This window comes from Neofelis nebulosa, chromosome 6 (assembly GCF_028018385.1).
Source record: "Neofelis nebulosa isolate mNeoNeb1 chromosome 6, mNeoNeb1.pri, whole genome shotgun sequence".
In the NCBI taxonomy this organism is placed as follows: Eukaryota; Metazoa; Chordata; class Mammalia; order Carnivora; family Felidae; genus Neofelis; species Neofelis nebulosa.
In genome coordinates this window covers 103,049,973-103,076,584 of record NC_080787.1, presented here as the reverse complement: position 1 = coordinate 103,076,584, position 26,612 = coordinate 103,049,973, and the positions used below count along the sequence as shown (strand labels likewise).

General features: G+C 43.0%; 1 protein-coding gene across 7 annotated transcripts in view; it reads left to right on the top strand.

Moving 5' to 3' along the window:
- METTL24 (methyltransferase like 24) overlaps positions 1 to 26,612 on the top strand; it is a 171,346-nt gene that overhangs the window by 9,780 nt on the left and 134,954 nt on the right. For 5 of the 7 annotated variants that reach the window (XM_058734958.1, XM_058734956.1, XM_058734957.1 and 2 more), the window contains exon 2: positions 23,484 to 23,594. In XM_058734958.1, coding sequence (XP_058590941.1) covers positions 23,484 to 23,594 — 111 coding nt within the window. Of the gene's footprint in view, positions 1 to 23,483; positions 23,595 to 26,612 lie in introns of those variants that run through there. The other 2 variants (XM_058734955.1, XM_058734960.1) reach the window with 2 other exon arrangements.

Sequence of the window (26,612 nt, the reverse complement as noted above, 5' to 3'; positions counted from 1 at the left end):
GGAAGCCAGTGAAGGTAACGCATGAGATTCTTGGAGACCTGTTTCTGTGGATTTGCACTTGTCATGAAAGGACTTGATTATCATGCAGCCTCATCTGTGAGATGGGCTCATATTTTCATACTTGAGGCTGGAAGTTTAAATTCTGCTCCCGTCCTCACTGGATGTGTCATCCCTGGTCTAGTCTTTAGTTTTCTCCTCTGTGAAAAGTAGTAGTGCTTAATCCACATGAAAGTTGTCAAGATTAAACAAAAGCATGTAGGTAGAGATGCCTGGCCTATGGGAACAGCTCTGGAAATGAAGATGGTCTCTGTTCAGCCTTGCGTTTCTCCTGGGAAGCAGGCCCTTTGGCATCAACAAGGTATAGACATCCGTGTCTGGGGGGGGGGGGGGTATAAAGCCTAATATTCGTTGGGATATTTAATATTTTTCATTCTTGAAATTTTTAATTTAATTTTTGTTAAGTTTTAATTTAAATTCCAGTATTAACGTACAGTGTTACACTAGTTTCAGGCGTACAACATAGTGATTCAACAATTCTGTACGTTACTCAGCGCTCATCATGACAAGTGCACTTCTAAATCCCCATCACCTATTTCACCCATCCTTCCTCCTTCCTGCCCTCTGGTGACCATCGGTTTGTTCTCTACAGTTAAGAGTCTGTTTCTTGGTTTGTTTCTCTTTTTTTCCCCTCTGCTCCTTTGTTTTGTTTCTTAAATTCCTCAGATGAGTGAAATCATGTGGTATTTGTCTTCCTCTGACTAACTTACTTCGCTTAGCATTATACCCTCGAGCTCCACCCATGTCGTGGAAAATGGCAAGGTTTCGTTCTTTTTTATGGCTGAATGATACTGCGTCGTGTATATCTACCACATCTTCTTTATCCATTCTTCCAGCAGCGGACCCTTGGGCTGCTTCTATAATTTGGTTATTGTAAATAACACTGCAATAAACATAGGGGCGCGTGCATCCCTTTGAATTAGTGTTTTTGTATTCTTGGGGTAAATCCTCAGTAGTGTGATTAGCAGATCATAGGGTAGTTCTATTTTTAACTTTTTGAGGAACCTCCATACTGTTTTACACAGTGGCTGTGCCAGTTTGCATTCCCACCGACAATGTTCAAAGGTTCCTTTTTGTCTGCATCTTCACCAGCACTTATTGTTTCTTGTGTGTTTGATTTTAGCCATTCTGACAGGTGTGAGGTGATATCTCATTGCAGTTTGGGTTTGTATTTCTCTGATGATAAGTGTGGTTGAACATCTTCCTGTGTGTCTATTGGCCATCTGGATGTCTTTGGTGAAATGTCTGTTCATGTCTTCTGCCCATTTTTTAATTGGATTATTGGGGGGGGGCGGTTTGGGTGTTGAGTTGTATCAATCCTTTATATATTTTGGATACTAACCCTTTATTGGATATGTCATTTGCAAATATTTTCTCCCATCCAGTAGGCTGTCTTTTTGTTTTGTTGGTTGTTTCCTTTGCTCTACAGAAGCTTTTTATTTTGATGTAGTCCCGATAGTTTATTTTGCTTTTGTTTCCCTTGCCTAAGGAGACATATCTAGAAAAATGTTGCTACAGCCAGCCAGGGAAATTGCTGCCTGTGCTCTATTTTAGGATTTTTTATGGTTTCAGGCCTCACGTTTCGGTCCTGGATCCATTTTGAATTTATTATTGTGTGTGGTGTAAGAAAGAGGTCCAGTTTCATTCTTTTGCATGTAGTTGTCCAGTTTTCCCAAGATCATTTGTTGAAGAGATTGTCCTTTTCCCATTGCACATTCTTTCCTGCTTTGTGAAAGATTAATTGACCATATAATTGTGGCTTTATTTCTGGGTTTTTTGTTCTGTTTCATTGATCTATGTCTTGTTTTTGTGTCAGTACCATACTGTTCTTGATTACTGCAGCTTTGTAATATAACTTGAAGACTGAAACTGTGATACTTCCAGGTGTCTGATTTGGGGAAGCATTTTTATCCTACGTTAATGAGGGAGAGTAAGTTAATTAGGATGAGCATCAGTGTGTGTGTGTGTGTGTGTGGAGGGGGGCGTTTAGAGGGGGGTGTATGCAGGGAGCAAAGCTTTGTGGCAGCTCCAGAAGTCAGAAAACTGAGCTCCAGGCCTGTGTGTGTGTGTGTGTGTGTGTGTGTGTGTGTGTGTGTGTGTGTGTATGCACGTGTGCACATGGTGCGGGAGGGAAGGGTGAGGAAGCAGGGAAGGTGTAGTTCAAAGGAGGCCAGTGGAGTAATCATGGGTTAAATAACTAAATTATTTTTCTGATCCTGCCTTCTATATTTTAGTCAATTAACTGCATACTATTATACTTGGTATTTTATATACATTTAAAAGATAAACTTAGTTTAACCAACACAAAAAACCAAAATTTAAGTATTGACCTTGGTAGTACAGGGAAGATAAGGCCTTTGAGAAGTTTACGATTTAAGAGTGGGGTGGGAGAGGCCCTGTGCTAGGGGAGTTCCATGTGTTCTTTCATTTAATTTTCAGAAGAAACCGATGAGGTGGGAATTGTCCTCATTTTGCAGTTGAGGAAGCCCAGGCTCAGAGACATTTACCAATTTGGGTAAAACGGAGCTATATGGGATGAAATGAAGGGTTAAACTCAAAACCCATGACTGTTTCCATTTGCCTGTTGAGATAGGTAGCTAACAACCAATTCTTACATAAGGTAGATTACTTACAAGATAAAAATTAAAATCAAATTAAAAGACAATCATAGGCTGGGAGAGGATATTGAATATGTATCACCAATAAAATATTAATATCCAAAATATAAAAACACTACCACCAACAAAAGACCCCCCCCCCATACACATAGGTTAAAAAAATAAAGAGAGAGAGAGATAGACAACTGAACAGAAAAATAAGGAGGGGATTACATTATATATATTATATATATACACATTATATTATTATAATTATATTACATTATAATTATAATTACATAATTATATACATTATATTATGTACATCATATATAATATATATATACACGTATATATATGTATATGTATATATATATATATATATATATGAGAGAGCAATATGAGTATACAGAGAGATGATTAGTTCCACCATAAACCATGGAAGCAGATCAAAACACAGTGGGATTCTAGTTTACCCCCATCATACTGGAAAAAATCCAAAGGTCTGATAAAAAAAGGGTTGATGAGAATGTTGAGCAAAAGGAACTTCTTACTAAATGACTTTATCCAGATAGCTCCCATCCACAATTTCTTTTGTTATGTCTTCTTACTTTCTCCATAGCACTCCTACTTGATCACAGTTTTTTCTTTTATTCTTTTTTTTTAAAGATTTTTTTTTTAAGTAATCTCCACATCCAACATGGGGCTTGAACCCACAACCCTGAGATGAAGAGTACCATGCTCCACCAACTAGCCAGCCAGGGACCCCCCCCCCCACCTTTCTTTTATTCTTGTTTGCAGTCTTATCCCCCGTGAAGATCAGGTGCTCATCTGTCCTGCTCACCACTGCATCCCCTGTGACTATGATAGTACCAGCACATAGTAGGTGCTCAGTAAATATTGGTTGAAAGGATGGTTATTTCAATCATTGCAGTGCTATACCTATGTGTTTGAGGAACATCTGAATCTTTCGAGAGCTACTCTAGAGTCCTTTTGAGGTGTTTAATTTCTGAATCAAGCTATTACACTACAGATTATTGGAACAGAGCACCCAGCATTGACTTTGCTTCAAACATTGGTGACTATAGAACAGAGGTCAGAAGCCATATCTGGCTGGCCTGTGCCTGTTTTTGTATGGCCCATGAGCTAAGAATGGTTTTTATAAATGAGCACTTGCAACCTACCTTATGATAGGAAACATTAACTTTGTGGGTTTTTAAAGTTTTTTCAATGTTTTTATTTATCTTTGAGAGAGAGAGAGAGAGAGAGCGTGAGCTGGGAGGGGCAGAGAGAGAGGGAAACACAGAATCCAAAGCAGGCCCCAAGGTCTGAGCTGTTAGCACAGAGTCCAATGTGGGGCTCGAACTTGTGAACCACGAGATCATGACCTGAGCCAAAGTCGGACGGTTAACCAACTGAGCCACCCAGACGCCCCTAACTTTGTGGTTTTTTTTTTTTAAGTTTATTTATTTATTTAGAGAGAGAGAGAGAGAGAGTTCAAGTGGGGAAGGAGCACAGAGAGAAGGTGAGAGAGAATACCAAGCAGGCTTTACACTGTCAGCGCAGAGCCCAATACAGAGCCTAATCTCATGAACATGAGATCATGGCCTGACCCAATATCAAGAGTTGAATGCTTAACCAACTGAGCCACCCAGGCACCCCAGGTAACATTAACTTTGAATCCCAGTGAAGCAAAATGCCAAAAAAAAATTCCATTCTTCTCATTAGTGGATCTATATTACAAAAAATGTACACAATTGTTATATTTTGAATTTAAGAAATAAAAATGTGTAAATTTGTCTTTTCTCTTGTTATGTAAGTATCTACTTAATATCTTTAACTTTGCTTCTTGGCTCACAAAGTCTAATGTATTTATTATCTGATTGTTACAGAAAACCTTTGCCAACCCCTGCTATGGAAGTGGACCCAGGGCCACTTAGCTATGACCATTCCACCTGGGGCGACCACTGACCTTCCTGAGAAGAATGGTCTTGACTTCCAACAGGGACCCTGAGAAAAAGTTTTAATCCTCTAACTATTCACAGGAATGTCATTATAAAGTCTTCAAGGTCTTTGTTTTAAGGCCATTGCCATGCAGTGAACATTAAAGTGAGTTAAATCTTGGTGTTTGTTTACCACTGCCAGTTACCCGCCTTTTCTAACACAAGTGTATTTTTTTGGAGCAGACTGTATTATGACAATCAAATGACTTTTCCAGTCAAAGATTCTTTTCCAGTATCTTAGGTCATAGCCCTTCATACGTAAGATGGCTCAAGCCATGTGCTATGAGAGGTCCAGGACTTTTCCTGCCCTCCAGTGTTCTGATAATATCTGGAGCTTACATATTCTGGTCACTCTCTCTGAATTCCTGCTCAGTGTTCTACCTGGGGCCACTGCTTTCCCCTCTCTGCCCATTTTTTAATCCCCCAGTGTGACACCCACACAGAACTTGCTGAAGGTCTCAGGGTAATGGAGGGAGATACTAATGCAGTTCAAAACAGAAATTGACTTAAAATTGATTGCTCAAAGTTTTCTTGGCCATTGAGGATTTCTTACTGGCTGTATTTGCTTCTTAGACTCATGTACCATTGATCCTGCCTTCTCTTGCCTATACTTTAATTCCTTTCTTCCCTTTTCAAGGCTTCAAGCTCCACTCCCATTCTACTCTGTTGACTTTCCAGAAAATTCCAGATACATGTCATTTTCTTACTCAGGCAGTTTATCTTCTTCTGGTTTTCTCTCTCCTTGCAGGCCTGGCCTAGAGATGAATTATGCCACTCTGGTGGGAATTGGCTGCAATCAGTGTTTGTTTTAAAAAATCATGTTTCCCCATCTTCTCAACTGGTAGACCACCCATGTAATGTGCCTCGCACAGTGCCTTGGATGTAGTGAGCACTCATTACATGTTGGTTGTTCTTATTATTAGGAGGATTGTGCCAAATTAGTTCCAGTGTTGGTCCCCTCATCCTAACTATGGCTGCTGCTTTTGTATGGTATGGGGAATTATATGATTAGGACATTTTTGGGACCAGCAGTGTATTGCTTCATGCAGAACTCCCCTTTTTCCTTTATGCATGTCTTCATCTCCTCCTTTGATTTTTTGGGCTCCCTGGTGAACTACATTGCCTTCTGTCTGCCATGAAAATGAGTTACACAGAGGGTGCTGACCTGAATATTAGGGTTCAAGAGTTCCTGGAAATAACCCAGCCAGTGCATTCTTTGGGATATACCCAAGAGAACTGAAAACATAGGTCCACACAAAGCTTGTACCTAGATGTTTATAGCAGCATTATTCAGAAGAGCCAGAAGTGGGAAGCAACCCAAATGTCCACCAGCTGATGAATGGATACTCAAAACGTGGTATATCCATAAAGTGAAATATTATTCAGCCATAAAAAAGAAAAGTCCTGATACATGCCACAATGTGGATAAACTTTGAAAACATTATGCTAAGTGAAAGAAAACAGTTACAAGAAATAACATATTGCATCTCTCCATTTTAATGTAATCACCTGAGTGGGTAAATTTATAGAGACAGGCAGTAGATCAGTGGTTGCCAGAGGCTGGGGGGAGGAGAGAATGGAGAATGGTGTTTCTTTTTGATGTGATGAAAATATCCTGCAGTTAAAAAGTGTTGATGGTTGAACAACCTGTGTATATATATAAAAAACTGCTCAACTGTTTAAAATGGCAACTTTTATAGTATGTGAAATATACCTCCGGTAAAAGTAATGCCCAGAGGCCCATGGAATTTATGACCAGGGTGAAACTACATGCTTTTCTCTGTTCAGTTAAAGATACATTCACTGTGGGAGAGTCCTGGACCCTTGGCCTGTTGGTGCTCATTAATGGGGATGGGCGTGCTTAGCAGAAATGTAGTGTCTATGTGTTTGCTCCTCTTGGGCATTTGTGTTAAAGAGAACAGCAGTTATACGGATACTTCACTTTTAAAGTTTTTTTAATGTTTATTTATTTTTGAGAGAGAGACAGAGTGTGAGCAAGGGAGGGGCAGAGAGAGAGGGAGACACAGAATCCAAAGCAGGCTCCAGGCTCTGAGCTGTCAGCACAGAGCCTTGATGTGAGGCTCAAACCCATGAACCTCGAGAGCATGACCTAAGCCGAAGTTGAACGCTTAACCAACTGAGCCACCCAGGCGCCTCCCAGGATACCCCACTTATAAACAACTCTTCCCAAGCTTACAAAAGCTTGCTGCGTCATTATCCTAGGTGGTTCTCATAATAGCCTTATGAGTGAGATGGTTGTTATTTCCTTTCTACCAAGAGGAACTCTGTTAAATTACTGCTTCAAGGTAAATAGAGGTTTTAAACCAGGTCAGATTTAATACTCTTTCTACTCTATACTATGCCCTACATCCATGCTGAAATCTGGATCTCAGAAAAATATGTTGATTACTATAGATTTTAGGTTTGATATTAAGGCTTCTTAGATATTTTCCAAGTCAATTAATATATTTTAAAGCTTAATTTTAGCTATTTTGTCAGGGTGGAATTTCAAGCATGCTTTCCATTGCTTAAGAACAAATTTGAACTGATTGTATAATTATGATAGGGAATATTCTTTTGAATAGTGAATATTCATTTTGTACAGAAATAGTAAAAAAAAAATGGCTTATTTAACTAATGTGCACTTATAGGACATTAACCTCAATCAGAAGCAGAGAGCTACATCAGTTTGGAAACCTAAGTGTTTGACTTCATTTTGGTACCCTGGATACAGAGAATTGTTTTGGAAAATCTGAATGCCTGGGCCTTATTCCTGGACAGGGAATGTTCTTATTTATAAAACCAAACCACTAGCATAGATTGAAGTCTGTTTACACATATAACATTGTGTCCTTTCTCATTATGGTGATATGTTGAGACAAGGAACAGGAAAAAAAAATACTATATATATAATTTTGTTACTTAAAAAATATAGGTAAACTAGGATGCTGATAATTAAAGGTACATATGTTTGGTCAAGCCATTAACTTAATAGACAAAAACAGATCAAAAGTGCTCTTAAGGTTTATAAATTAAAAAAAAAAATAAAACCATATAGGAATGGGAGAAGTGAGTAAGGGAAGTTGGAAATTTAATTTTCTGTGTCTTTTATTCAAGGAGTTTTTGGATTATAGTTATTTTGAAGGCAAAAATTTTCAATTTAAAAATAGAAGGGAAGAAATAGGAACAGATTGGAGTTTGGTGGAAAAAAAAATTAGAGACAGAGAAAAATACAACAGGGAGGCTCTGTGTAGGGAATTCTTATGTTCAGTTTCTTCTCAAATTTCCTGTGGCTTGTGTAGACAGGAGTTACAAAATTTGATGAAAACAATCCGATGGAAGCCATGGACAAGCATTCCAGAATCACGAACATCTGTTTGCACACACATTTGTTTGCAGTTGATTTCAGGGGGAGCATGGGCCTCATGAAGCCCTTAATCTGGGAGTGGATCAGAATCAGGCATAGGAGTTTGCAGAATACAGATACCTCTGCCTCCCCTGCCCCAGGCCTCCTGTGAAGGACCACTCCTCCCTCACGGGGGTGGGTGCCAGGGTTAAGACTTGTCAATCATGATTGGGATGGTTGACTCCTAAACCTGGTGGAGAAGCATCCTCAGCAAGTGTTCAGGGTTTTTTTTTAAACGTTTATTTATTATTGAGAGACAGAGTCAGACAGAGCACGAGCAGGGGAGGGGCAGAGAGAGAGGGAGGCACAGAATCCGAAACAGGCTCCAGGCTCTGAGCTGTCAGCACAGAGCCCGACGCGGGGCTCGAGCTCACAAACCGCGAGATCGTGACCTGAGCCGAAGTCGGACGCTTAACCGACTGAACCACCCAGGTGCCCGGCAAATGTTCAGTTTTAAGTGAGAGCTGCCCCAGTGTGATGGGCTTTTGTCTCCTGGAATCACCTCACTGCCAGCTGGGCTGAGCCTCAGGAGGTGGAGCCCGGGGTCCTGCCCAACAGCCTGGAGGGTGGGGCCCACACCAGCCCTCTCCTGGAGGTGGTGCTGAGGCAGACAATCCTATCCATGACCAGTTCTGCCTTCCTCGGTCTCCTTAAGCTGCACCTGGGAGAAGAGCCATGTTTTGTTTTCAGGGTAGTAGCCAATGGCTCCTCCCTCGTATTGATTTTTATGTTACCTCATTTGTAAATAAGTGCTTGTTTTATATTGTAAAAATGTTGAATGTCAAAAAAAATTTTTTTTAAGACAGAAAACTTGGTAGCTTCTTGAGAAACAAACATAAAAGAAGTTGAGGTCATCTCTTCGACTCTTCTGCCTTGTCCACGGTCCTGCTTTATGTTTGTATTTCTCCAGCTACACACTGGCATTAGTCTAGCATCTAAGTTGATTAATAACATCGCCCTGTCTCTGTGTGCGTGTGGAATGTCTACAACCATTTATTTAGCAAGGTGAGTAGAAGCCTCCTATGGAAAGTCACTGATTTGCAGTAATTGGTCAGTTATGTAGAAGGTAGTTAAAGCAGTGATTAACAAAAAGCATACACACAGTCTGCTTTAACTCAAAACACGCATGCACATTTGTTTGCCAGTCTTTTGTTGTGAGTTTGGCTCCTGATTGGAGTTCTGGTCTTTCTTGCAAAAACCCATCTGAACTGCATCACCCTTTTCCAATTTTGGTTTCTTCAAAGTGGGGCAAGAACTTAACACTTGTGAGGCAACCTACGTGCAAAACACCTTTAGATTTCAGTGATTTTGTTACTCCGTTTTACAGTTGCTTTACTCATACCTAACGCAACGGCATTTAAAAATAGTACCTAGCTTTTACTGACTTGGTTTCTGTAGAAAAGAGAACTGTTTTCTTTCTGTTGCACAGGTTTCATCAGTTTACCTAATTTTAATTAAATTATAGGAGTTCAACAACTTGTGCAACTGATGTAAATTGGTTTGGGAACAAACCAAGTCACTCCTGGTGAAAGTACAGCTACACTGGTAGCAGCAGGAGAGCACAGGTAGAGACGATGCTGAATGTCCATTGATCTGACAAGTTAGTTTTTTTTTTTAATGTTTATTTATTTTTGAGAGAGAGAGAGCATGAGTGGGGTAGGGCAGAGAGAGAGAGAGGGAGACACAGAATCTGAAGCAGGTTCCAGGCTCTGAGCTGTCAGCACAGAGCCCGATGCAGGGCTCGAACCCCCGAACCGTGAGATCATGACCTGAGCCAAAGTCAGACACTTAACCGACTGAGCCACCCAGGTGCCCCTGACAAGTTAGTTTTGTAGCGAGATTAAGAATGCTCCCACTGTAAGAAATGTTGAAGAAGAGCAAAACTTCACATGTTTTCAAGTATGTTGGAGTTACTTTATTTGTAAAATGAATTCCTACAAGGAGGAATGCATTTGTTTACCTTTAAGAGAATCTGCATGCATAGTTGTGCAGGTGGGATGAGGGGGACTGGAGCAGTTATGAACAGAAGGGGCATCCCTTCAAGGCTTTGTGGGATCGGCCTTTTGAGTCAAACATAGTTTTGCATTTAACAAATAAAATTGACCGTAGCAAGTGTTTATAGTTTCGAGGTTACAGGTCAACAGCTTTGGGATTATGAAAACAAACTTTATATAGTAGAAAAATCTCAGTTCTCTTCTTAACAAATAGGTTTGGATAACACCTAACTTGATGATTTCAAGGTATAGAATATATATGTACAGGTTCCGATTAAATTTTACAACTGGTACATAAATCGTTGTTGCCCTTTTTATCTATCACACATTTAAGGTTGATAACTTGATTCCATCTAAATAAATAAATAAGTAGTATTTATATTTGGCTAGATTGAGGTATTACTATGAAACCCAGCTAGTGGATATCCCTACTTTCATCCAAAGTTATTTAAAAAAATTGTCCTCAATCCCAAGAATTATGTCATGTTCTTTCCTCCCTGGCATTTAAATCAATATAAAAATGTCCCTTGGAATCATTTATGTGGGGGGACTGTAAACGAAGTAAAATACATGGTGTTCTCATGAGGTTTGTAGTCTGGTTAGAGAAACAAGACCAACGTACTTGAAACAGATTACAGCAAACATTTGATTAAATATAAAATGAGAAGTGCAAGCAATAATTGCTGAAGAACCTGCTTTGCATGGTTTATCTTGCACATAGTAAAGGCTTGAGTGAATAGGAAGTTTGGGGGAAGTACATGAGACAAAGTAAGTGGAATTTGGACTGACTAGTGAATAAAAGAGAGGATTGTTGGTAGGAGAGGAAAGGTATGTTCAGGACAAGATGCACTTAGGGAGCAGACCAGAGAATAAGGTTTGTTTTATAATCCTAGAAGGCCCTATAAAATCCTAAAAAGTTCCTTATAGTATTTATATGAGCACCTCCTAACTTCTCTGAGTCTTGGCAGTGAATTATCTTTGATTATGCTTCTTTTCTTTCCCTGGGAATATCCATAAAACCAACGTTCTGTTATAGCCTACCATTCAATCTCTAACGTTGTGGCATTGGGAGAGTTCTGTGGGGATTCATATCCAACAATGATAACCATCTTTTACCTAGTGCCTTGTAGGTACCTGTATCAGTCAGGATAGGATAGGTTATGCTGCAGTAACAAACATCCTCAAAATTTCAGTGGATTAAAATAGCATATACTATACTAATAGGAAAACTATACTAATAGGAAAACTAGGTGTGGGGAAGATAAAACTCTGAGACCTGGGATGGGGGCTGCATAATGTAGCAGAGCAAGTATGGGACTAGTTGCCTAGAGGTCTGGCTCTGAGTCACAGCCCAACTCCTCCTACCTATGTGACATCGATATGTCATTTCATCTCTCTGAGCTTGATTTTCTTCAATTATATCTTGATATCTTGATTTCTTCAATTATAATATGAAGGAGTCTAGCTCATCCTTAAGCTCTCTTTGAATACAGTGATTCTCTGCATGCATAAAACAAGTAAAAATAAAAGCTAGAATAGTTTCTGTCTTCTAGATTCTAGAATGTATTTGCTTTTTTTTCTACATGTTTATGTATTTATTTTGAGAGAATGTATGCAAGCAGGGGCGGTGGGGGACGGCAGAGAGAGAGGAGAGGGAGATTCCCAAACAGGCTCTGCACTGCAGAGCCTCAGGAGGGCTTGAACTCACAAACATGAGATCCTGACCTGAGCCAAAATCAAGAGTTGGACGCTTAACCGACTGAACCACCCAGGTGCGCCTATAATGTGTTTGCTTTTTAAGCTCTTCCAAGATGTTTGTTTGTTTTTCTTTAACATAAGGACTGCCAGTCTTTTTTTCTCATATCATTAAGAAATATGGTCAACATTTTCATCAGCTTAGATCTGCTATATTTATTTGCCCAATTTGTCCCCTTTACTCTTGTTATTTCCAGTCTGAAATGGGGAAGGAGACTGGGCCAAGGTTGGCTGCCACATTGACGGCTCCACTTCTAACCTCAGGGATTCTTGCTCTCATTCACCAGAGAGCTCTGAGTCCAGAAATTTCCATGGTGGCAAACCCAATTGACCTCTATAAAGGTCTGCTTCTTTCAGCAATGCTTCATGTTCCTAAAAAGGGCCAGTTAGTGATAAAGATTGTAGATCTTTCCTTCCATTTAGGTTTGAAGCTTAAGTGCTTTTGGTTCCAGAGTTGTGCAACGAGCTTGCCCTGCCTTGTGTTATACTGCTGGCAGCCTCCCATAGATGGAAAAGAAACATTTATTGGGCTGCTTCTGCTTGTCAGGCACTATAACTTACAGTGCATTCAGACAGAAGAATGTTCTATAAATACAGAATCATGAGAGGAATGTCCCGGCACCAGAGTCTTAATTTTAATTGTCAGTAGGATTCACTCAGGCTACCTAAAACTATATCACAATCAAAACGGACCAGAGAGTGGCAGTATGGACAATATGAAAATGACAAAGATTTAATAATGAGTGAAAATGTATTGAAAACCCATAAATCATACATACGTATGTGCATACGTGTGTAATTGTGTGCAACTGATGGCTTGTATTCAATGGGGTGTGATAGCTTCATCAGAAAACTGATGATGCCCTTGAACCATGTGCAAAATGGTGGGTGGTTTGGCTGGGCTCCTGGACTCTGTTGTGCTCTTTTCCTTCTACCTACCCTGGGCTGTCCTACCCACGGCAGAGGACCTTATGCCTTGCCTGCTTATGCCCTTTCTCAAAGGCACCATACAGTGTCTACAATTGATTTCCAGGAAAGGTTTTGCTTCCCACCCATGTGCTGTGCCACACTCGGCTGCTGTTCCATGTGTCAGCCTTCAGGGTAGCTGCAGGGTGCCGCAGCTCTGTGACTCAGATGCTCAGTGCGGCCTCTTGGATACATTCTCTCTGCCACGACCCCTGTTTCTCCGCACTTGGTGACTCTGGGTGACACATGTTAATTCTCTTTAGTAATGAAAATCACATCTTGTTTAGACTCTAGAACTGAAACCCTTTCTCTGTAAAATTGCTCAACAGCACTGAACTTTACCATTGACAGGCATTCTGCTCGACATTATTCCCCAGAGCCTCCTTAGAGGCTCTAGAGCTGGGAGGCTAATGGGGCATCCGTATGGATGTGACTAGAAGTCTTGGGATTACAGTGAGGGAACCATGGGGAGATCTGTGGGCTGGCCTGAGGATTGAGGACCAATGTGGGCTGAGAGGCACCAAAGAGGCCTTAGACACCCCTCATGGACAACTCTGAGTCCCAAGTGACCTTGTGGGGAGGATAGAGGTAGCTATTCAGGTATTGGGGGGGTATCCCCTCCTTCCTCTCGTAACCCCCTTTCCTGTCTTCCCTTCTTGATTCCTTGATTCCGTTCCCTCCATTCAGGTAGTTTTCTTATTTTCCCCACCCTCTACTTCTCCTTTGTCTTTGACAGCTACTCAGGATCTAAGGATCCTTAAAATGGGTTTATAGGGGGTGCCGCAGACTTTCTATCCTGAGGCTGATGATTCGGGAGCTGGTGAATGTTTGGGGAGATGTTAACTGGCTGGAGTTTTCTAACTGAAATAAGTCCACGAACTCCTAGCAGATGTTGATTCAGATGATGTTAAGCTTCTAGGAAATTTTTGAGTTTATTTATTTATTTTGAGAGAGAGAATGAGAGCAAACAGGGAAGGGTAGAGAGAGGGAGAGATAGAATCCCAAGGAGCCTCTGCACTGTCAGTGAGGAGTCCAATGCGGGCTTGAACTCACAAACTGTGAGATCATGACCTGAGCCGAGATCATGAGTCAGACGCTTAACCAGCTGAGCCACCCAGGTCCCCCAAACTTCTAGGATTTTGACTTCCAGAAGGTCTGGGTCCCCTGTACGTTTTGAATAGGGCATGCATATATGTGGAACTGTGTGTGCATGTGTGTGTATATGTGTGTGTGTTTGTGAGAGAGCTAGAGAACATGAATCCTTAAAAATGTGGTTAATGTTGTCTTCCAGTTCCTGTTTGATTTCTTAGGCAACCTTTCTTCTATAATCTTACAGACAAATGAGACTCCTCCCTCCTTTCCTGGTTATGTGTTACCCCAGTGAGAAACATGATTTGACATTTGAGTTCCTACTCGGCATGTAGATGCTGTGTATTTTCTATATCATGAAACCAAATGAGAGCCTCTGCCTTTCACTGGATCTATCCAGGAATTTGGCTGCTCTTTCTACTGTCTATGAGAAAAACCCAAAATACAATATGTTTTTTCTTTTAGCCATTCCCTCAGGGGTTCCAGTCTCACCCAGACTTGAACTATTTTGACACACATGCACACACACACACACACACACACACACACACACACACACAGAAACATGGTGAACTTAAAGATGTCGGTTGAAGAACAAAACCCAGCTCAAATTTGTTTGGCATTTCTTTCCACCTTACCAGGGTAACTTAGAGATTCAGTCTAGAGCTGAGCGTCTTTTCTTCTTAGTCCTTAATTCCTTCCTAAAAGTTATCAGGGCCTGCTTGAATTTTTTCTTGTCAGAGTTGATTTGATTTCTGGTTCCCTTGCCTCCCAGCCTACACTCTGTGTAATGCTGCAGAGGCAGCAGATTGATGGGGAAAGGATTCAAAATGCTGCTCTGCATTTGGGTTTCAGCATGTGTGCCGTCTGCTGCCAGAGGCATTTAGCAGATGGACTTGGAGAGGTAGGACTGTGCCTCCACAGGGAGGGGACCTCTGGGGAAGAGGTCCCTAGGGGAGGGGCTCTGCCTTTCCCACCTCGCCATTCGGCTGACCCACCACCGAGTCGAGTCCATCACGAGATGATTAGACTCGGCTTCTGTCGTCATGTTCAGTTTGGAACAGTTTGCTTATGATGTGTGTGGGCAGGGATTTCTTGGAGTCTGTTTGGGGCTCGCTGAGCTTCTTGAATCTTTAAGTTTAGAGCTGTCGTCAAATTTGGGCATCTTTTCAGCCATTCTATCTTTCAATTTTGTTTTTTCTTTTCTGCACTGCATTCTTACTCTTCCTCCTCTGGGAGTCTAATCTGAAAGTTAGACCTCTTGATATTGTCCTACAGGTCCCTGAGGCTCTTTTTACTACCCACCCGCCCCCGCCAAAAAAATCATTTTTTTTTTCTCTCTGTTGTTCAGATTGGATACTGTCTATGGATCTGTCTTCAAGTTCACTGACCTTTCCTTGTGTCCTATCCATTCTGCTGCTGAATCCATCCATGAGACTTTTATTTTGGTTATTGCATTTTTCAGTTCTGAAGTTTCCATTTGGCTCTTTATATCTCGAATTTTTCTTTGCTGAGGCTTTCTGTCTTTCCACTGGTTTCAAGAATGTATGTCCTTGCTTCTTGGAGTTTTTCTAGAACAGTTGCATTTAATTTTTTTCAAATAATTCCAACATTTGTGTTATGCCTGTATTGGCATCTGTTGATTGTCTTTTCCCACACCAGTTTGGATTCTCTTCATGTGCCGAGTAGTTTTGGGTTATATCCTGGACATTTTGCATATTATATTATGAGACTCTGAGTCATAACTCATAAACTCTGAGATTAAATACCATAGATAAGGTTGATATATTTGTTTTCACAGGCAATCTGGTTGGATTGAGGCCTCACATTTCAGCTGGCCTTCTGTGGATTGTAATTTCAATATCAGTCCTGTTTTCAAAGTCTTTGCCATGTTTTTTTTTCAGACCTCTCCCACATGCATGCCACCCAGTGTCCAGTCTGGGACCCTGACCTAAAGGTCAGTTGGCTTGGCTCCCAAAGCCTTTGGTATGCTAACAAGGGTCAGATCCATGTTCCTACGGCCCAGGGCTTCATAAACCACTTTATGGGGTTGCTTTCCTTTTCCACGATTTTCCCAGTATTTTCCGGTTCCTTGTGGTTTCTGAACCCCTGACCAGAAAGGGTGGGCTTTAGTTATTCCTGCTCTACTCATGCTGTACTGCATATCTCTGGTAACTGTGCCTGAGTCCAAGGCCAAGATAACAGAAGAAAGAGACAGAAAACACTCGCTGGGGCATTTACCCCATCCTCTTGGGGTGATAGCCACAGATAAAAGGGTGAGCTGCCCTCTCCTCTAGAGTTTTAGGTGCCTGTGGCCCCCTTGCTTGACTTCCATCACTGCAGTGGGATGGCCCAGGCATTGGGATGCTAGAATAGAGGGGGAGAAAAAAGAGAGAGAGAGAGAGGAAAATGAAGGATTTTCTCACTGTCTCTGAGCATTAGGAGGCCCCTTCTCTGCTGGAGCCTGAACTGGAGGGCTTTTCCTGATGCTCTTGGTCTGTGCCAATGCCCGCTTCCAGTGTGTGGCTGTCTCGAGCAGAGGCCAGGAAAGAGGACCTCAGAAGAAAAAACAATGGTGACCTCACTGCTCGTTCAGTGGTACTTTGAATTCTGGTCTTCTTCTCCAATCTGCCTGTTAGTGTTTACTTTTCAGATTTCTCAAATCACTGCTCTGTGTGTTCTGTCCAGGTTTTAGTGCTGATTCAGTGCAAGACACAGGGTGGGGGTGTGCTTACACATCTTATCCAGAACTGAAACTGAGATTCCTTTGTTTGAATGACATTTTTGCACCGGGTACCTGAATTTTAAATGTCACCACAAAACGTGTAACTGACCCCTGCTCTTTTTGAAGCAGGACTGACTGAGAAAAAGGGCCTGAGCATGCAGAGGGGAATGAGTGTTCACTGCCACCCCAGAGACTCACAGAGCCCTGCACACTCACTTTAGTACAAGTCCTAAAGACCGTGATTATCTGAGGATGTTACAGAAAGGTTGTGGCTGATGCTTACAAGCTCTCAGCTGTGCCTGGTCGCATGTCCTGCTGGGGACCGACTCTACAACTCCCACAACTCCCTTCTCCTAAAAAGGAATAAATAATTTCCTTCAATCGTTGTTTTCCTGCCCACTAACGGATGCTCTTAATTAGCACAAGATTGCAAAATAGATATATTTTTCTTGTTTTGGGCTTGTTCCTCCCAGAAAGCTTAGGCTTCCCCGACATTGACACATCAACACATGCTCAGTGGATGGTTTAGTTTGCCTCAAGGACTCACAACCTTGTTCTTTTCCACAGAAAAGACGCAGAGCTTCAGTTGTTAGCCATCTCTCCCGATATAAAATTGCTGGTTCTAAAACCTTTCTGGAGCTTCCTAGTTGTGAGAATGTGCACTTAGGAGTATTGCAACTTTATAAAAATGTCCCAATCACTCTGCCAATTATCCAGCACAGTAAAGAAACACCCTTTACATCACTCATCCTACAATTTCATCCCTAAAGACCTGTCGCATTGAAGTACAGAGGAATGGGCCATTAGAAGCCTTCCTTTGGCTTATGTTTGTATTTTACACAAATATGTTGAAAAATGTGCAATAGTGGTACTGTTCCTTGTTTGACAATTTCTATGGGAGCTACTTGAGGTCATTCATGGGTGTGGGGAAACTGCCTACGAGAAAAGAAGCCGTTATTCCACATTTCAAGACAAGGAAAGCTTTTGCACCAGGCGGAATTGATGGCTCTCTTTTCTAGGTCATGGGTGGGTCTGCTTTTTTTGTAATAATTTTTTTTTAAATGCAGTCAGTTTTGCTTGGGGCTTATGGTCTCGAATTAATGCATTTCTATTATGTGCATACGTGTAGGCTGGTAGGCAAAAGAGCATGTTAAAACATTGCTTTATTTCTTGTATTATCTTTTAATAGTAAAATCTTGGAATTCAGCTCCTTTGGCTTGAAAGAATCATTTTTGTTTTCAAGAAACAAATTTAATGCCGAAATCATAAGTCATAAAAAATATCTGAAAGCCTCATGGCGATGCTTGTGGTCTTTTTGAGACTGACTCAGTGATCACTTTTTGCCCTGTGGAAAGCAGAATTTCAGATGTCTGCAAAATAGCCTGAGAGCGACATGAGTTCGTGGTGTATATCTTTTGCTGTCCTAAATCGTAACTTTTGGAAATGTTTTCTATGCACTCAAAACATATTAGAGGAGGCTGGCTCACTTTTCAATGCACATTGCCTGAAGAAAGTGGCAGATAGAGCCTTGACAAACAAAGTGGAGGCTGCTTCCTTGCCTCAGAAATCTGGGACCTTGTCTTCCTTGTGCCGCTTGTCCGTGCTCGGGGAGGGGCTCCTTTATAGGAGTGGCCTGGTGGTTCAGGGAGCAGGACCTTGGACTGCAACGGAGTAGAGGGACCCTCCTCCCTGGGTTGGCTCAGGAGGAGGCCTACTTCTCAGTGGCCACTCATTGTGTGTGCCCCATTTGACATTTTAGCCCAGGTCTGCTGGGGACAGACAGACCAGCCTCAAATGACAGTATGTCCACCCCCTTCTGCCGAAGCAGCTCCTTTCCCCATCCCGAGGGGAAGCGGGGGTGGCAAACAGGACTGGAAATCTGTGTTTCCACCTCCTGGGAGTGATGGGGGTAGCATCGTTCTGGCCACATGATATTTGCAGCATGTGGGTAATAGTGTATCCTGGCATTTAGGGAATGGTTTGGGGGTAAAATCATGACAATTTTCTTAAAACAAAAAGATTTGGTGGGTGGGTGTGTTTGCCTTGTTCTACTTAATACCGGCCATTGGTGTTCTAAGGTGCTCAGAGAGTTCTGCGTGTGGGATGTTTGGAGGGACAAATATTGATGTATGTACCAGAGAATTAAGACAAATGATAATTGAAAGAGATGATAAAAGCTAGTGGTTTCCTTGGGGTAATAATCACGAACTGCTGTCAGACTGATTCCAGGAGGAACATTACTTTATGTGAAGTGTTTTTTAAACAGCTCGAGCAAAGCATTAAGCCAGAGCATTTCTGGGGCATCTCTTTGCTGTATATTCCTATCATGTCTCCACTTGAGATTCCTCAACGGATAGTCGCTGTTCCAGCTGCCATGTTGAGCTTCATCGGGGTCGACAATCAGTTGGAAATGAGAAATATGAGCTTGCAGTCAGGATCTTGTCTGTGGATTCTGAAGATAATTCTATAGTCCTGCTATATGGATTCACCATTATTGATCTGTGAAGTTATTTTTATGTGTTAGTGAAGGGTGAGTGGCTCCTGCTGTGTTTAAAGGTGTCTCTTTCATGAAGCCTTTGGGTTTCTTGCAGTAGAGACAGATTTCCGCAATCTGCACTTGTGTTTTTGGCATTTAGTTTGGAGCTATGTTTACGTCCTCGATCTCTTCGTGACCCCACTTACCCTATGGAAATTTCCATCAAAGCTCCTATGAACTTCATTGCATTTATTGGGTTATAGCTGTATTAAATTGTAACCCAGAGCCTGGCACAAGGCACAAATGCCCACTGAATCAATGGATGACTCCCTGGTCGAGTCTCATTGCTTCTTTCCGAAGAATGCTGTGCAGGAGACCTTCTATTTGTCTCTCCAGATCCACCATCCACTCTTCTCCTCCTCCTCTGCACCCCCAGAGGCTGACTTTGCATGGACAACCATAGCCTCCCTCTTCTCTGCCTTCTCTTGGCTTTGACAGTTGGTGTGCATACATAATAGGACTGGATGTGACAGGATTGGCTATGTTCCTTTTTGAAAAAAAAATTTTTAATGTTTATTTATTTTTGAGAGAGAGACAGAGCGTGAGCAAGGGAGGGGCAGAGAGAGAGGGAGACACAGAATCGGAAGCAGGCTCCAGGCTCCGAGCTGTCAGCACAGAGCCCGATGCGGGGCTCGAACCCATAGACCGCAAGATCATGACCTGAGCCGAATCAGACCCTTAACTGACTGAGCCACCCAGGCACCCTGGATTGACTTTGTTCCTTTATTAAATGCCTTCTCCATAAAGTTTCCCTCTCTGGGTTCCATAAATTCCTCTTGCTCCTTGTGGCTTAGGATTTGTAAAGTCTCTCTGGTGTTACCTGTCATAGATACTGCATTATTCGTTATCGGTTTCCTTAAACCCTGCCCACGCCTTTATAGATAGTCTATTGAATTCTTCTTGGATTAGCCAGTTGGAAGGAGCCTATTGTATCCTGCTGGAATCCTGGCTGATATTTGCCCAAGTCACCCAGATGACAAAGTTAGTTATAATCTAGATATCATAAACTTGCATTATTTCAAGTAAACAGTCTCTTCTAGGCCAGTCTGCCTCCAAATTCGAATCAAATATAGCAGGGGTCAGCAAACTACAGCCTGCAACCTATTTTTGTAAATGGAGTTTCATTGGAACACAGCCACGACCATTGGTTTACTCACTGTCTGTGGCTGTTTTGAGCTACAGCAGGGGGCAAGGAATTGCAGTGGAAACTGTATGGCCTGCAAAGCCTAAAATATTTGCTGTTTGGCCCCTTATAGAAAGAGTTTCCTGATCCCTGATTTAGAGGAAGACCATGATGGGTGAACTTTATCATTTCTATCAAGAGGCTCCTGGGCCAGATGCTGGCACACTTGTGAGTGGCCGCGTGAGAAAGACATGGGGAGTTTTAAACCCCAGACCTGGACAAGCCTGCCTGAAGCTCTGCGTTGCTGTGCAGACAGCGGGGGCGACCTGGAAAGGCACTTTGTCATTTGATGCAAGGACATGACCAGGCACAACTGGGAGGCGTTTGTACTTAACTGTGCTTATAATTTATGATTTCATAATTCAGTACTTCCTGAAAAGAATTGCTCTCCCTAATTTTCAGCATTTACCTGCCAAAGTTATTTTGTGTGTCTGTCTCTGCCACCAGACTGTGCACTTCTTGGGAGAGTCAAGGTTTTTTTTTTTAATTTTTTTTTTTTAACGTTTATTTATCTTTGAGACAGAGAGACAGAGCATGAACGGGGGAGGTCAGAGAGAGAGAGGGAGACACAGAATCTGAAACAGGCTCCAGGCTCTGAGCTGTCAGCACAGAGCCCGATGTGGGGCTTGAACTCACGGACCGCGAGATCATGACCTGAGCCGAAGTCGGACGCTCAACCGACTGAGCCACCCAGGCGCCCCGGGAGAGTCAAGGTTTTATTCGTATCTGTGTTGACCAGTGTCTGGCACAGGGTGGCTGATGCTCAATGAATATTGTTTGACCACATGGTAATCACCATCTACTTCAGAGAAGAAAGGAAAGTAGGGGGGTGGCGGAAGGCATTACCTGGGAAGATATGTTAATGTTCTCAGGCTTTCTCTGATTAGACTCTCTGCCTGATCAGCCTTCACAGAACAAGACAGCTATAAGAAAAGGCTGCGTTCCCAGAAAAGGGTGCCCCTCAGGGCAGACTGGCTACATAATTTGTGGGGCTTGGTGCAAAATGAAAATGTGAGCCCTCTTGTTCAACATTTATTAAAGAATTTCAAGACAGTGTCAGCAGAGCATTGAGCCAAGCATAGGCCCTTCTTAAAAAAAAATTTAAGATTTTATCTTTAAGTAATCTCTACACCTAGCATGGGGCTTGAACCCACAACCGCAAGATCAAGAGTCACACGCTCCACCGATTGAGCCAGCCAGGCGCCTCCAAGCGCAGGCCCTTCTAAGACTGCATAGGTTGCACGCCCATGAAACTGGCAGCTGAGAACAAGACAGCCTGTGGGAAATCAGTGAGGATTCCTTAAGTCTAGAAAGCTGCAGGGCACTTAGCTACTACAAGGAGGCACGGACCTGTCTAGACGGTAAGACTGTGGGCTCTTGGGCTTTGTGCCACGATGTGAGGCTAATCACATCTGACCTGGAATAACGCTTGTCACTTACGAAGTGTCCACATTTATCTCAGACCCCCATGCCAGGGTGGGCTTCTCTTCCCCAAACTCACACACCTGGCTTGATGCTGACTGACCTGCTTGCTCCCCCACTCCTCCTAGCTTTTCAACCCCAGGTCACCCAGGCCACCCCATCCAGGGGCAAACCCCCCACATTTGCACTAAAGTATATCAGGGCTAGCCTGTTTAGGTTTTTTTTTTTTTTTTGGGAGGGGGTGGGTGACCGACAGTTCCTGTCATAGTACCTAGTCTTAGTCTGTTTGGGCTGTCATAGCAAAATGGCACAGACTGAGTGGCTTATAAAGAACAGAAGTTTATTGCTCACAGTTCTGGAGGCTGAAAGTCCAGGGTCAGGGTGCCAGCAGAGTTGGTTTCCAGTAAAGGCCCTCTTCAGGGTTGGCGCCTTCTCTCCAGGTCTTCACATTGTGGAAGGGGCTAGGGAATTCTGTGAGGTCTTTTTTAGAAGAGTACTGATCGCATTCAGGAGGGCCCTACCCTCATGACCTAAGCTATTCCCAAAGGCCCCACCTCCTAATACCATCACCTTGGTCATTAGGATTTCGACCTATGAATATGGGGGAGGGGAACACACACATTCAGATCCTGGCAATATCTGAGTGAAGAACAATGTGTATGCGTGAATGGTGCATTTATCTGTCCCTAGAACCTTCCCTTGCCTCCTTCTGCATCATAAAAGGGGGTTTAAAGGCCCAGTCTAAGCACTGCAGGAACCCCTGTGCCTAGACACCCAGCGTCTTTCCTGACTCCAGACATCTACCCTCCCAGCAGATGGGGCTTCTCTCCCCACCCCACCCCCTTCCCCACCCTGCATCCTGAGCGCTATTCTCCCCCTGAGAATCACAGCAAGGCTTTGGAAGGTTTCTAAGTGGTGATAAGTACAGGTGGGGGACTTGGAACTCTAGAAAGGACTTCATGACTAGTGCTTCCTTTTGACTAGAGGGATCCCACTTGCGTTTCTTCCAGACCACTGCGATCCCCCAGCCCTTCATCCCTCCCACCACCCTTGCTGCAAAAGGAGGCCTAGCCTTCATCTCTAACCACTGTGCTCATCGGTGCTCCTCACGTCCTCTGCTGAAAGGCAGCAGCTCCTTGCTAGGAGGCTACTCTTGTCAGCCTTGGTGGTGACAGCTCCGGGGTCCTCTCCCGCAGGTGCACAGCCCCAGATGCTAGGCACACTGAGATCTGGAAGACTGAGTGTGGCTGCCCTTGTCTCCCTGTGCTGGGGAAGGCACCCAAGCGCCCAAAGGACTTCAGGCTTTTGCCTCGACAACATAACTGGCCCTTAGGGAGGCTCATGGTTCTGAAGCTCTAAGCTTTGGAAACTCTAGTAGATAGAGGAGTTTTTCTTCGCATGGGGGAGAGGCACAGTAATACAAAGCCACAGTTGAGAGAGCCTGATGGGGTCAAGTGGAGTTTATTTTTGATCAGAAGAGTCAGACGTCCCCAGGCCTTTGCAGTCTTTTGCTTAACCTGGTAGCTGGGCTTTCTCAGGCCTTGCTTGCTTCCCTGTGACCGATGTGACTGTAATGACAGCAGCTCCGAACCCACTCCCCACCGCCTGTGCACAGACATGTTTGTTTTGCAGACAGTTAAAGCGGCCAAGGAGCCTAGCTGATGCTCTGTGTCCATCCCACCCCCACCCCCACCCCCAGTGCCTCAACACTTTACGCATCAACCTGTTTTCTGTTTTCTGTCTTCTACAGCATCCCCGGTGGCATATAGATCTCCAGCCGTGGGCAGGACCTGCTCAGTCCCTGGATGAGGAAGCCTTGAGGTTTCTGAGATACATCAGCACCACTCAGGTTGTATTTCAGGTGCAATTGGATCTGGAGACACTCTAAAAGATATTGATCAACCCCCTTTCAAAAAGGATTCCATCATTGAGGGGGTAGGAAGATTCTCAGGGACTCCTGGTGGGGACTTGATAGGGACATAGTTTCTGAGGCCTCAATGCTTACATTTATCCACTTGTTTGAAGGCAGATAAGAGGCCTTCTATTTGCTTCAGCATCTTCTGCCTTCCAGGGGTATTGTCATCTTGAAATGTCTTAATGATTCATCCTGACGTGTTCTTAAAGATCCACTTTAGCAAATTGCTTTGGAAAACCATTTGAGGCGACAGATTCACACCCGTGAGTAGGCAGTCAAGTGTGTCATAAAACAAAACCATCATCTGGAGGTTCAAGTTCCATTTTGGATTTGGAGGAATCTGCCTTTTTGCTTTTCTGCCACAGATGCTTGGTGGACAGGGCCCCGCTAGGCCAGGGAGCAGAGGGGACATTGCCGGCGGTCCAAGAAGCTAATGAATCCAACAGTACTTTGTTCTTAGAGCATTTAAAGTCATTATGGAGCATCGGCCTTAGTGGTGACTTAACACATTGTGGCAGCTCCTGCCGAGGCTGAGCCTGTGCCCCCGGCAAGTAAAGGGACTGTCTATTAAGGAGAGTCTATGGCTCTTGACACGTTAATCAGGAGGTTCTGTCCTCAAGTAGCCTGATCCTGGGGACAGAGAGACATAAGAGAAGATCAAGTCCTGAGGGAAACTTTGCTCTGGATTAAGTCGAGGTGTTAGTAAATTAGAAACTCCCACTGCCTCTAAGGTACCTAGGCCAACTGGGGAGGTAGCCCGTGGAGCTCGTGTGGCACTGAGGGTCTCAGGCTCTTTTGATGTCCCTTCAGCCCCCTGGCATCCCACTTCTTCTCCCAAACCTTGCTGGCAGCAGAGCCCGTTTTTCATCTGTGGAGAGAATATGTTTCAAGGTCTTTAGAAGACTGGGTGTAAAAGAAAGTCCCATTTCTCATATAATGCAGTCAGACAATTGGATTTTAATGGTTGTCACCTAGACATGGAAGTGAAAGCTTGTTGAATTAATCGCAAGTTATGGAATGATAAATTGATCCCTGTGCTTTACATAATTTCATCTTGTTTTGCTGCTGCAAATTAATTTGGTGGACACTCACAGATTTAATTAAGGTGCTGAAATTTTAATTGTACAGTTTGGTTTTTCATGAAGGATGAGAAGCCCGACCTCTTGACTGTGACTTTAAGAAACTCTTAAGACACCAGAGGAAAACGAGAGGTGTTATACTTATGAGTTGGGTTTGAGAACTATGGGCTCCATCCCCGCCCCAAATAAATTGACCAAGTAAAAGCCTCTAGATTCCATTTTATATGTATTTCAGGTTAATGTTCTGTAACTTATAAAAGGCATATTTACTTAGAAGAAGCTTGTGAGGCACGAAAGGATTATTTCAAGCCCCTCTTGGATTTTCCCCCGTGAGTTATGAACTGAGAGGAGAAAAATTTTGAAGAGAAAAGAAAAGCATCCCACAATGCAGTCTGAAGTGACTCTGAGTGATTTATTTTGTTTCTCTGTTTCTCAATGTTGCGATCTTGAAAAGGATCAAGCTATTAAATTCTTCCTTAGGTTTCTCCCAGTTCTGTGAGCTTGTACTATGCCGAGAGTAGTGTAGGATCAATATTGACAAAGTAGTTTTGAGCACCTGCTTCGTGCCAGGGATTGTGGCAGGCCCTGGGGTACAGTCTCTGCCCACAAGCAGCTAACCAACTAGTTGAGAAAGTAGATACATAGACATCTTATTCAACTTGATGAGTGCAGTTGGTTTATGAAGTTCACTAGAAGGATTTTCATCCTCCAGAAAAACTGAGATAAAGCTCTAGACCTCACAGTGATTTTGTACCCAGGGGTCATTTTACCCAGGTGAAATGCTGTGCTTTTCTGCACATCCAGGTCACCGGGAAGCCAGCACATGGGAGCTCATCAGAGATGACATTAACTGACTCTTAATCAGAATCTTTTGCTAAACAGTGTTCCTTCCCCATCTCTATGTAATGCAGAGGTTTTTTTGTTTTTTTGTCTTTTTTTTTTTTTTGACTCTTTTAGGCGCTCAGGCTTCCCTTAGAATTCATCTTGACAATGAGAGCCTACAAAACTGGAAGAATATTAGAGTCACTATTACCTAAAATTTCCGTAGTTAGCAGTAGTGAGTCATAATGGCAAGGGGGAAAAAAAAACCTTCTGAAGGTACTAAAGCAAATTCCACCCCCATTCTCTTATGCTACTTAAAAAAAAATCATCTCCCTCAAATCTGTGTTCAAGCTTGTACAGCAAGGCCCAGCATTTGATGTGTTCATCATTGATTTACTCCTTCTTCAATTCAGCAGGCCTTTGCTGAGCACCTGTTCTGTGGTCGGCACTGCCTGGGGTATAAAACCTGAATTCAATACATACGCGTGCTGGCAAACAGCTAGGATGCAAGAGAGTTGTGTGTTCTCTAACACGGGTGAACAGATGGGTGGGGGAAGCTTGGAAACGGAAACACAGGGCCAGGGACAGTGTGGCATTCGACTGCAATGAGATGGCACACTTGCGCGCTGTGTGTCCCTGATGGCATGATTGGGGACCTGAATTTTTAACGAAACACCAGAGGATACGGTGTTTCGTAGAGTGCGCACAATGTCAAGTGCAGTTTAATTAGGTATTGTTTTCTAATGTGAAAGACCACGATTACATCGCTGAGTTCTGGAGTCGATGATACACTGTTTGATGCTAACAAGAAATGGTTAAGTCATAAACACAGTGCTCTGTTCTAAGGGAAGGCTCCAGATCCAGCTTTTTATGGCCACCCCCAAACCATATGCCTCTGGGAAGCAGGCCTTGCGGCACAAAATTAATCTAAGCAACAGTTGCTGTTTTAAAAAAGAAAAAGTAGATTTTAAAACATTATCTAACTACCTATCTAGCTATCATCTAGCCAGCCAGCCAGCCATCTCTCCATCCATCTATCTCATCATCTATGCATCTATCTATT